This window comes from Rhopalosiphum maidis, chromosome 1, assembly GCF_003676215.2.
Source record: "Rhopalosiphum maidis isolate BTI-1 chromosome 1, ASM367621v3, whole genome shotgun sequence".
Lineage (NCBI taxonomy): Eukaryota > Metazoa > Arthropoda > Insecta > Hemiptera > Aphididae > Rhopalosiphum > Rhopalosiphum maidis.
In genome coordinates this window covers 78,241,097-78,254,451 of record NC_040877.1, presented here as the reverse complement: position 1 = coordinate 78,254,451, position 13,355 = coordinate 78,241,097, and the positions used below count along the sequence as shown (strand labels likewise).

Sequence of the window (13,355 nt, the reverse complement as noted above, 5' to 3'; positions counted from 1 at the left end):
ACTCGGCGGTGTTTACATTTAAAATACAAACGACGATCGTGTTATTCCGGTTATAGCAGTGCCACGGCACGCAGGAGAGTCATATATCGAGATCGTATCCGCTGGATAGTTGATCATAATGTGAATACTTGAGAGCCTTGATAAAATAAAAAGACCTTTGTCGAGGTTTTCTGTATATATATTAAGTACCTACTTATAGTTTATAGTTATTACTTTATTAGTTATACCTATGTGATAATTTATTATTTAAATGAAAGTCTGCGTGTGTACGTCAATTAAATTTAAATATCACCTATAATATAAAATTATCCATTTTAATAGTACATATAGTAATGCAGGAACATACTTAACTACTATAGGCACTACTACGACTAGTGATATATTATAATAGTCTTTCGTTCTATCAATAATCCAGCTGATATCAAATCTACCATCATATGATAGCCGAATCAACAAAAATGACAGATTAGTGGATGTTCATTGAATAAATTAATAAAATGAATTTTACTAGCAAAACCCATAATGTTTGGTATACAACTATATTATATGTACATATATTTATATAAATTATATTATTATAGGTATACCGTATGTTTAAATTTTTCCATAACCAATAACTACTTGTAAAAGAAAAGTGCTAAATTTTTATTTTGTTTTTTTCGCTAAAATGTGTAAACAAGCACACGCAAATACAAAATAATGACATAACTGACTTAATTAAAATAAAATATCCAATCGGTTCATTGACATGTACTTAAACATATTATTATAACTTCAAGCTTGTATTATTCAATATTACTAAAATTATACTATGAAACCACTTACCATTTACATAACATTAAGGGTGTTGTCAGTGTTGATCATATTGCACATGTTTTCAAATTAAAAGGCAGTATGTTGGAATGGAAAATATATAAATGTACTGTTGTCTCACAACCGCGCCGAAAGTTTACTTAGCGATTCCGATAATGGCTGAAGCGTTGAAAAATTACAAAATTCAGATAGATACAATAAGTAAATACTACATAGGTAAGTGTAATTATATTGAATTGTATTAAATGACCATTAAATATAGATCAAAAATAAAATATAACATTATAATCTTTTAAATTATAATAAAATAAATATAAATTATAATAACGAGTAGTTATAATAAATAATTAATTTTAAAGAATATTAGCTTTTTAATAATTTAAATAAATGTACCTACTCAAAATTCAATGCCGTTTTTCTAAATACATTCAATATAATAATTATTAATGAATGGTGAACATGTGTTCTGTACGAGTAAAGAAGTTGTACTGTTGTAGTGTTGTAATAATTGTGTAACTAATTAGTAATTATTACTCACATTACTAATTAGGTTGTAATTACTATTGCCGCGGTCAGTGGTAATATCGATAAGAGGCGTGATAAAAAATAGTACGAGTATGCATGGCTCGCCCAGCGAGCAATAATTTTTGCCGTTGCCACTTGATACACAATTATTTTATATTTTAATGTTAAATCTTGAATTATAAATGGTATATATTAAATAATATTAAATATAGTGAATAATCATACAATGTAGAAAGTTTGAAACTCAATTATTAAATCTGCATTTTATCCTCAAAAAAATTGCCCTTTCCAATAATCAAAAAATTCTTAATATTCTCGTCTACATATAGTTTTGAAAATATACTAACACGATGAATAATATGATCAATTGTTATACATAAACAAAAATGGTAAAGTTAGTACGAGTAGAGCTGATTGCGCTTCGTCAAAACTAATAAAATATACACATTAGTATATTACACATGTACAGATATAAAAAATTTCCTGATAAACTGAAAAAACAAAAAATATATTTTAAGTAAAATGGGAGGTAAAATTCAGTTGTTAATATTTAAATCGAGGACAATATAAAAATATTCTTAAATAGTTTATTTTTCTGTATGTTGTATTCATTTTTTTCTATCAAATCTTAGATAATACATATATTAGTATAAGCCATAGTCCATAAGGTAATATAAATATATATGTTTATGCAGAATTTATATTTTCCACTTCAGTTAGGATGTGAAGTATTATATTTTTTATATTTTAGCATCTTTATTCTTTAATCTTTATATGATTTAAGATTATAATTATCATAATAATTACAAACTTTCTAAGTATATTATGCATTGTATATAGTCATTAGTCATGACTCATAACGCATATTATGGAAATCGTAATTTTTATATGAGATTCGCTATACATTTATAAGCCATGTAGTAGGTAGGCACCTCCTACCTACAGATGAGAAAATAAATGTATTTTTGAATGATTTCCGGTTATATAATATTATGCTATGTATTCTACTTGATAACCTTACTTTTTAATTGATTTTTATAAATTTATATGAATTTGTAACTATTTATTGCTCCGCTTAGAATCGAAAACGATATGTTTGGAAGATTTTAATGATATTAATCAAGTACAAGAATAATCGTATAGGTAGTGCCAAGAAAACCAAAACAGTATATTTTCATTTCAATAAGTACCTACCTACTTAAAATATTTGATTCATCGATTTGTATTGTAATATTTCATGAAAATCGGTTTTTTCAATTTCTTACGATTTTTCTTCGGCTCTAAAAACATTAATTTTAACATATTATTATATAATATACATAGAAATGAGAAAAATAGATTGGTTTAAATTTTCGATAGGCGCGATACTATGTATTATTCGAGCAGGCGCGTGTCGTACTTTATACGACTGAATATTTTTCAAATATATTTAATTACAATGAAAAGGATAAGTAAATTATTTTAATACAAATATTGTTTGGAAACATTTTACTCTTACTTATATAATATTTTATGTTTTTATACATAATTTTTTTATGATTTTTAATATTCATTTAAAATATGATCATCAATAAAACATAATTTTTCTTTTTATTACTAAGTAAATAAAACAATTTACAAAGAAAAAGAAAAATGAAAATATTATTCGTATAACAAAAAAAAAACATCACGACTAGGCATGAGACGTATTTTGTACGATCGGAGTATCGAACGGAATTGACTGAAATCTACGTAGATAATAATTTGAAAAAGATATAAAAACAGATAACAATTGTTAAGTATTTACATTGTTTATAAATACTATTATATATACAGGGTGGTTCTTTTATCAAACAACACTTATTATTTCAATAAGTATTTATGTTTTTGAAAATATTTTTTTACATAGTTTCAAATTGTTAAAAAGACAACGTTTTTATTAAAAAATTATATTTTTAAATATTTTTATTCTTATAATTTTTTAAGTTTTACTTTTTTGAATGACAATATTGATTTTTAATTTCATATTCCAAAGCAGAATATTCTTTTGAGTATTTTGATACATATAAATCGAATTTAGGGCGAGTAGTTTATGAGTTATACGTATTTAAAGTTTAGTTATGCGGAGTGGAGTGGTATGGGGTTATTCCGCAAAATGTTTGTCCCACTACTCCGCTTGTAAAAACTTTAAATAAGTATAACTCATAAACCACTCACCTTAAATTCAAATTTTATGTATCAAAATACTCAGAAAATTATTCTGCTTTGGAATATGAAATTAAAACACTATGTTGTCATTCAAAAAAAGTAAAAAACTTAAAAAATTATAAGGATAAAAAATATTTAAAAATATAAATTTTTAATAAAAACGTTGTTTTTAATAACTTGAAACTATGTAAAAAAATATTTTCAAAAACATTAATACTTTTTGAAATAATGAGTGTTGTTTAATAAAAGAATCATTCCATATATATATTTACTATTATATAGAATTTATAATCAATGGTATTTATAACAAATACGTTATTGTGGAATAGGAAAAATCCCAGTATTAATTGGCTTACGTAGATAAAGTGATGTCGATAAATTTATAATATTATTAATTTTCGTACAAAATGCGCATACGCGCCTTCTGATGGGTTAAAAGGATTAATTGAATCTCTTTAGGATCCCCTGAAGGCCTGAATTACCTTTCAATATGGTAATATAAATACCAATTGGCAGTAGATACTGCTTCTTACTGTAACGTAATTTTTAACGAGTGAAGATATTTTAGTATTATATACAAATACAACAACTCTTCAAGCTTTTTATAGAATTTGGATTAATTATAATTATATTATACTCCCAAGTTATATAAAATAAATAATTCAATAATATACTTTTATGCTATAGACATAGGCGGACATTTGATTGAATTTTTAGAGGGGCTATAATAATCCAATGTAAAGTGACCCCGCACTCCCTTTTTTTATACAGAAGTATAACATATTATCTTCGATTTTTGGGGGTCTATTGAAATACTTGGGGGGGGTTAAGCTCCCCTTAGTCCCCCGATATTCGCCTATGGCTATAGATAGTTTATTAACATTTATTTAAAGTTAAACAATTAAATTCATAATTCATTAACTGTATGTCTGTGTCTGTGTCAACTGTCAATACATAATACTATACTGTGATAAATTATGCAATGTACTTATAAATTAATATATTATATTACAAATCAATTCGATTAAGAGATAGAATAATGTTCGAACTTTTTAATTTTAAAAACCCTTTAATACGTATATAACACCTAACAGTTATTAGGCCTATAACAGATAATAAACATTTTTTGACGTTTTTTCGATTTAGGTGTGGTTAAGTTATTGTTTTTGGATAAAAATTTAAATAATTAATATAAGGTGTGGGTGTCTCATAAGGTTTTCTTGTCACAAATAATATCAAAAATAATAAGTTACAAGTTTTTTCGCAAGCGCTTTAAGTTAAAATTTTTATGAGGTATTACATTTTATTTATAATTACGAGGAAAAATAAATTTATTTAAAGTTAAGTGAAAACAATTTAAAAAAATAAATTGATGGTTTTGAATTTGAAGTGAGGCCAAAAATTATAAGACACTCTCGTTCTAGTTAGAGGATTATTTTTTGGAGTTACGGCATACGACTCAATAATTAAAATTGCATAATTCATCAAACTTACCGTTAAAGTTCAATTTTATCGCCGAGATTAATTACTTAAGATAACAGCAATTAGAAAAAAAAAATTAGCCAATTTTTTATAGATTTCTTAAAGTCTAATAATATTATTGATAATTTTTAAAAATTAACATGAGCCGAGGTATTTTTTGAGAAGATGAATGATTTTTTTTTTACTTAATTATACATATAATCCAAAAACATGAACATGTGGGACAAAAAAAAAAAAAATTAAAAATAAATAACATTGTAAAACCAATTAATCTTTTCACTTAGAATTTAAAATATTGATTAAATGTAAATGTTAATTTAGTGTTAATTTAATTTAGACATTTAAAATAGGTATTATTTTTTAATTTTTTGGGGAAAGGCTGCTTATTCTACAAGATTTTCGCCTATGAGTAAAGGAATGAGGAAAATTAATTGATAGTGCTATTATAAATATATAATAGTAGCAACCATAGATAATGTTCAACAAATAACAATTTATAATATGCGATATTAATAGTGATACAAATTAGTACTATTCCAAATTTAGATGTCACTACACTCACTACAGTTACTTTAAACTTAAGATATAATTTGTTAGTTTAATAAATTCGTTTGTTTGATTTAACAAAACTAAATATTAAATATAACTTACTATTGTTAAAATAATAAATTTTATTTAATTATATGCTCAAAATAATAACAAAATGTTTTTTGTTAATTCGACAAGTTGTGATCAAAATGATAAAGCTTAGTGTTGTTAATCTAATAAAAATATAATTTATTAATTCAATAAAAATTTGGTTTTAACAAGAAATATATAATTAACATAACAAAAGTATTCTGTTAATTTCACCTTGGTTTTTATCTTTCTATACATCATACTTACAACTACAACATGACCTGTGTTCAGCAGAACTTTTATTTTAAGTTGTTAGTATTATAATAGTAGATAATGACTTATTACTAGTATGTTGACTATTATCAAATTTAAATTTAATAATATTATCTCGTTATTGTCCAGCATTTCCAGTTATACCTTTATCTTAATAATTTCAATATAATACACATTTTTTTGTTTCGATATTTCATTTGCAATATATTAGAGAAATTGAGTTTACCTACGTCCTGTAAAATTGAAATAAAACAATAATTTATTGACGACCAAAATGACCTTAAATAGGTTTTTGATCGTGTTTTTTTGTTTAAAATCGAAAAATCGTCATAGAAAACCCCTTACTACAAAACTAGCATATATTTTAGTTATAACGTTACTTACTTGTATTTTATTGGGGCGGGGATCACTTGACATGACCTTGAATAGTTTTCAGGAAACAATTGAGTTATTGGACTTGTTATAGGTACTATCACGATTAAATCCTTAGAAATTTACCAAGGTTAACATAAACCAGTTCTATACCATACCAATAGTCGATTTTATACGAACAAACACATATATTTACGATTAGTAGGTTCATGACACCAACTAAATAACGTATGATGTACTATAGTAAATATTAAAAATTTGGAATCGGTGGTATAGTTTTGTATATCATATCATTGTCATATTTACAGGATAGAGCGCACATTCGAAACAAACTTTGTTTTTTAATTCAAAAATAACTGTTTTTTTTTTTAAAGTTTGCATACTATTTTTATACAAATCTAAATCAGCAAAAATGGTTCTTACACCTCCAAATCAACAACAAGAACAAGCTATCAAGAATCTGTACTTCTACAAAGACTCTAAAGAAACTGAAGAAGATATTGACGCTTTGATCGATTGGTTGTCTAAACAACCGCATTTACCTAATATAACAGGTAGTACAATTAATACTCTAATTTACTTAATGACTTATTATTATTACTTACTGTGATTATTCAATTATATCATCTAAAAGGCTAAAAAATGTTACAAAAAATCCAAACAGTTTTTAAATTATCCTATAGTATAGTTATCAGGTATGTCAGCGAATATATGAAAGTATTAGAAACATTACTAAATTTAAAATTATGAGTTTTTTTTCGTGAGATTAAGCAAACGTCAAACGTTACGGTAGATATTTCTTATACGAAGATTACATTTTATTACATATTAAAGTCTATAGTATTACATTTTAAATTATAGAAAATTAATTGTTTTGTATAAATGAAAACTTAAAAAAATATTATTATTTTTTATTAAAGTAAATTAATACTTAGTAATTATTTATTAATCATTGTATCGTTTTAACTAAATATGTTTATTTTCATTTTGCATAACATTAATAAAAATATGGTTGATTTTAAATAAATCAAAGGTATTTTTTGTGTTTACTTTTAAACGATTCAAACTTTTTTGTGATAGGTCATTAATTTCAGTTGTAACAATAACTCATTTATTTAATAATATAATGCTATTTTCGTTATTTTAGGTATATATTTAACAGTAATAAGGTTGTATAATAATTTAAGTAGAAGAAAAAATAATATTGATCCCCAATTATAGGTAGTTGTAGGTATAATACTTAAAACAATTATTATTAAATTATGATAATTTAACATAAATTTAATATACATTTGTATATATAATTAATATAATCAAACATAATAATATATTTCATAGATATCTATATATTATTGTTACTCTGGTTTTGATCCAGTTATAAACATTAGTCAAAGTATTTTGAATACTTATAATATAATACTTATTATTATAATATTATACTAGATTATGTATAAATGTATAATAACAATGTTTTAGGGAAAAAATATGTAAAAAGTAGCAACATTTTTCATGTAGAGTTTACCGTCCTAATTAGTATCTAATAAAATAAAATTGTTAGTATAAACCTTAATTAAAGTAAGCCTATTGTATGTTGATTTTTAAATTTAGATCGAGTATGGCTGAGACATTTTCTCATTGGTCGTAAAAATAATTTGCAAAGGACGAAAAAAGTTATAGAATCATACTTCACAATTCGCGTAGAAATACCGGAACTTTTTGACGACATGACTAGTGATGCTGTATGGATTCAAAAGGCAGTTAAAGTTGGGTAAGTGCATATTATTAATAATATTTTTGACCACGGAAAACTTATCATTCAAAGATAATTTTTACGTTCTGGAAAATGTAAGCAATGAATTATATATATTGGTAAAAATATTTATTATTAATATATTTATAAGATATTTATAAAATACCTGTAAGATAATGATTAGTTTGATTTCAAAAACTAGATAAGTATTAAATATAAGTACAATCTATAGATATTTTAAATTTTGGTGTCAAAAATCAGAGATGGAAATTATTATTCAATACGCAATTAAAATAATTTCTAACCATAAAAACAATTTTTGACTGTCATAAAAATAATATTCTAAGAGAAAAAAATAATTATTTCCAGTAAAGTAGATTTGTTCTCCAATAAACTATGAAGTTAACTACTATAAAAATAAACTCGTTTTCCCTTTTGAAGATTGGTGACCTTAACATAAACATTAATAAGTAATATATGTTTCCCAGATAAATTATATTAATATAATAAATTGCAGAAATTATGTTGGTGTTGTTTTCAATGTGAAGGCTAATAAAATAAAGTATTATTATTTATTATTGATTTTAAAAGTAAATAATTAATAAATAAAAAAATACTTATCAATAGATTTTATTTTTTTATAGTATAGTAAATTATTAAAGAATTTCAATATGATATTGTGAAGTTTTATAAAATTATTATAATTAATAAACAAAAGAAGAACAGTTAAACTGTCATCACCAACATACTGGTATATAATCTTGCTTGCGTCTCATATTTTTATATTAAAAATGATGAAATTTCATAATATGACCTTGGTACTGAAGAGATGATACCTACACCCTGAAGTTAGAACCTTTTGCGATTTCTTTTGGTTTAGTCTTTAAAACTAAAATTTCCTGTTTCTGTTATAGGTACCTATTTTTTTACCAATTTTAGTATAATTTTGTATACGTGGTTAAAAATAATAAATTAATACGATTAAAGCTATTAGTGTCAATATATTATTAAATAGTAATTCTAAAAATATTTTCTAAAATAATTAAATATTTTTAATGGGTTTCAGAATCAACTACCTACTTCTTTTCGGTAAAATTCCAACTCTGTGTAGAAACTAGAAATGTTATATTAAGATTTAAGATGGACCTTATTTTTATTATTTTCATGTTTTTTTTTTACCAACAAATATTAAAATAATAGGTATCTGTGAGACATATACTATTAAAATGAATTAATTGTGGAAATATAGAATTATCCCAATTGATTTCCATATTGATTATCTATAAACGAGACCATTATAGTATATAATATATAGTATTATAGTATATATATATATATAATATATTGTATAGTATATACTAATACAGTCAGCGATACAAATTGTTTTTAACTCCTCGCGTTAAACTATAAGGTACGTATATTTGTACGTTGATTAAAAAAGAAAAATGTTTGATTCATAGCAAAATGTCAGTTTTACCAAAATTGACACCGGAAGCCAATCGCGTACACATTATTCGGTCAATTGAAAATAATGATGGGGAATTTGATGCGATGGCTATGTGCAAAGGATCATTAAAAACGATTGATTATTTAATGCGTCGAGAACCTGTTTACGGATTAGTGTTCATACTCGATCTTAAACATTGCCAATTGTCTTATTTATTGAGCTTCACACCTACATTAACCAAAAATCTAATGCGATGCATTGACGTAAGTATATGTATTATTCAACCATAAGTTATATAAAATGCACAACAAGTATATTGTATATCTACAAAAAAAAAACAATCAATCTATTTGTAAATAGCTGTATGTGTAGAGTATAGAATATAGCAGTTAAAACTCAAAAGTGAATATATTGGCTTTATATAAAGAATGGTTCCGTGGTGTGGAACCCCCACTTGATGATAAACTGCCAACAAATCGAGCGTACCCAGCGCAAGTTTCTCAGTTTAGTGGGTTTCACTTTAAACATTGTCCATCCGCCTCATGACTATGCTCCGGTACTCCAAAACTTGAACTTAATATCCCTGACCGATCGTCGTAATGATGCTCGTGACCTAACCTTCCTTCAGAATATCATATGTGGTAAAATAGATTCTCACTCTCTCCTTCAACATATTAGCTTTAGAGTTCCTACACGGAATACCCGTTACATTGCTCCATTCAACGTACCTTTTTGCACTACTGATTACCTGAATAATGAACCTCTCACTCAATGTATGAGACAGACCAATCAAGACACCTCCTTCGCCTACTCTAATTGAATATGTTTTTTTCACCTAATTACTAATTATTTTTCTTCTGATCCTGTATCCATATATTATTCTATATATTTTTGTATATTATTGTAAATTATAAATACCAATATTACTGTTCTATTATCTTAAATGGGCTGCCGCCCGTCAATATTAAAATAAATAAATAAATATCGTAAAATATAGTCTACCTGGCTACCCATACTCATAGAAATTTATTAGAAAAAAATACAATACAATGTATTATAAGAATAATTACAAATATGTCGACTTAATACGTGTATTATATTATGGTATATCTATATTTATATTTATAATGTTAATAATCACGTATGAATACCAGTACCTAATATCGAAGATATTACCATGATTACAATTTAATTCTCAAATTTTAATTATAATTATAATATTATAATAGCAGAACGCTGCGTTTTTGATTTCAGGAAGCTACGCCATTGAGAGTAAGAGGTGTTCACTATGTAAATCCACCAAAGTTTGTCTCACGTTTAGTAAACTTCTTCAAACTGTTCATGCCATCTAAAATTCAAAACCGAGTTAGTATCTAGTAAATAAATAACAGTGTACTGTGTATAATGTACATATTTATCGAAATCTTATGTCTAGGTTGTGATATACCTTAATAGTTTGTTTTGTTTTTTAACATTTTGGTTTAGATTGTCATTCACGAAACCTACGATACACTTTACGAACATATCCCCAGAGACATGTTGCCGGACGAATATGGTGGTACCGCGGGCAGTATCGAGAAATTTGAAAGTAAATCATTTTATCAGTGTTGGGGGGGGGGGTGGAAAACCTTACAAGAAAGGAAGCTATTTCTTCTGTCTCCCCGTGTGCATTCTTATGCTGATGTTAGGTAAATTAGGGCCCTGTACTAAATATTTTGTGGGGCCTAGCCATAAACAAAACTTCCAATAATAAAATTTACTATAAATTATTTAAAATAAAAAATAATAAACATTTTAAGAATAATAGTATATTATTTTTTTATTACAATATTATTTAATTGATTAGGATTCGGATTTGGATGATTTTGTTTGATAATACTGATAAAATTTAACCTGATGGCTAGGTATATAAATCTAATCATTCTAATTGAAAATAGTTAAACTTAATAAAATTGATATTGGTGTTCCATACATGATAATCAATGGGTAATCAATATTTAGCCCACATGTTAAAATATCAAAATATATATTATAAAAAATTATTTAATTTAAAGTAAGTATACCAAAATTTTAAAATTGCAAAGTTCACTTCAACGGGCTTCTAAAATTGCCGGACTACACAGTTATACATACACCAATATACTCTAGCTGTACTCTAGACATAATCACCCCAATAACTTATGCAATTCTATTAAAATATCGATTGATTTTTTTAGACGATATTATGGAAGCGATAAAAGAGGACGACGAATGGTATAGAAATATGCCAAAAGCCGATTTATCGAAACGACCAATACAACCGAAAAAGATTGATATGGATATGAGCGGTACGTTTAAGAAATTGGACATCGATTAAACCACAATATATCACTGAAGAAAGTATAATGTCGATAATGTAATTTACAGTAGACTATAAATTATACTAGAGACTTCACGTCATTGGTGAATAATATATATTAATTCAAACAATATGAATTATAAATACAAAATGATGCTATAATAATAGTATTAATAATATACCCATATGGATATAACATTTAATAATAAACATTAAACACCGATATACGTGGTATAAGTTCTCTAAAATTATACCTATATTTAATATATTTATTTATTTAGATATAGAAAACATAATTATTATTTTAATTTTTATTTTGATATTATATTTAAATGTAGTTTTCAGCCTGTAGTAAGGTACTCTATTGTACTTATCGGTCAAGTAAAATATAGTAGATTAATCGGTATAGATATTACTCAATTTAGTATTAATTTATTTTATGTCATTGGTATTAGGTATATGCGTAAAATAGAAAGAAATGTATTATAATGTATTGAACTATGTAATTAATGATGTAATTTTATGTTTAATAGTAAAACTTTAATAAAAAAACAAAATGTAATTTCGTAAAACAAAAAACAATAAAAAATGCCATACATTTTTCATTTTACCTATTACAGTTCTACCTATAAAATAGAAATCGTTAATATAGATATAACGACATTTTGTTAAATACATTTAAATTATTTAGGTACCTATAAATAAAAATGTCATGGAATAAAAATAAGTAACGATCCTAAGTGGTTGAGTGACTTTTAGCAATGTCGCTCGGTACTGCATCGTTTGAAATTGACATTCAATATTATACGTCAACTAAAATTTTTATTGAGTGTTTTATTAATATATTTTAACTATTGATAATTTATTACGCTAACAGTCACACATCACGACAACGTCAACGAGTCTATTGAAATTTTCGGTAGGTAAGCATACTTATTTAAAATTCCACAAACCATTACGAGCATCTGAGCGATCAGACTGACACCACTATACATTGATTATTGATGTGTCTTCGTGGTCAATGATGCAAAAACGGTTAGATTGAAAATCAAGTAGCAATGACGACAGACGCGGTGACCGAGTTTCCATCGATGTTGCTTGAAATTGTTTTATAATTTATTGATTCATTGATTGCGTTAATGATCACAGATTATATGATACTTATTTTATTTCACTGATCATTTTCAAATAAATAGGTACCTATTACGAGGGAATGAAATGTTACCAAAGGGGAAGGGGCACAAGTATAGGTAAACATAATACTATGTCTGGACTTAGAAAGTTATACGTTATAACGCATGTTTTAGTTTATACGTACCAATAAACAATGATGTTTTATGCTAATAAAGTAATAAATAACTTATTGTTTTATTGTGATGATAATATTATGTTGTTTTGGAATCTAATTATCGAATCATCCAACTATTATTGCATATTGAATATCATTTGTGCTATACCTATATACCTTTATACCTATATTGGCTATATTATGCGTTTGATTGGCAAAGTATTAATTTAATTCATTAGTACCTAAAACTTTTGATAGGTAC

The 13,355-nt window shown here is 25.4% G+C and overlaps 1 protein-coding gene across 1 annotated transcript; it reads left to right on the top strand.

The window, feature by feature from the left end:
- The first annotated feature begins 6,471 nt into the window (after positions 1 to 6,471).
- On the top strand, positions 6,472 to 12,319 carry LOC113556563 (alpha-tocopherol transfer protein-like). Its single transcript, XM_026961592.1, has 6 exons — positions 6,472 to 6,824; positions 7,879 to 8,038; positions 9,481 to 9,730; positions 10,722 to 10,832; positions 10,953 to 11,055; positions 11,684 to 12,319. The coding sequence occupies exons 1-6, from the start codon at positions 6,683 to 6,685 to the stop codon at positions 11,821 to 11,823; spliced, it is 906 nt and encodes a 301-aa protein (XP_026817393.1). The 5' UTR covers positions 6,472 to 6,682; the 3' UTR covers positions 11,824 to 12,319.
- The last annotated feature ends 1,036 nt before the right edge of the window (positions 12,320 to 13,355 follow it).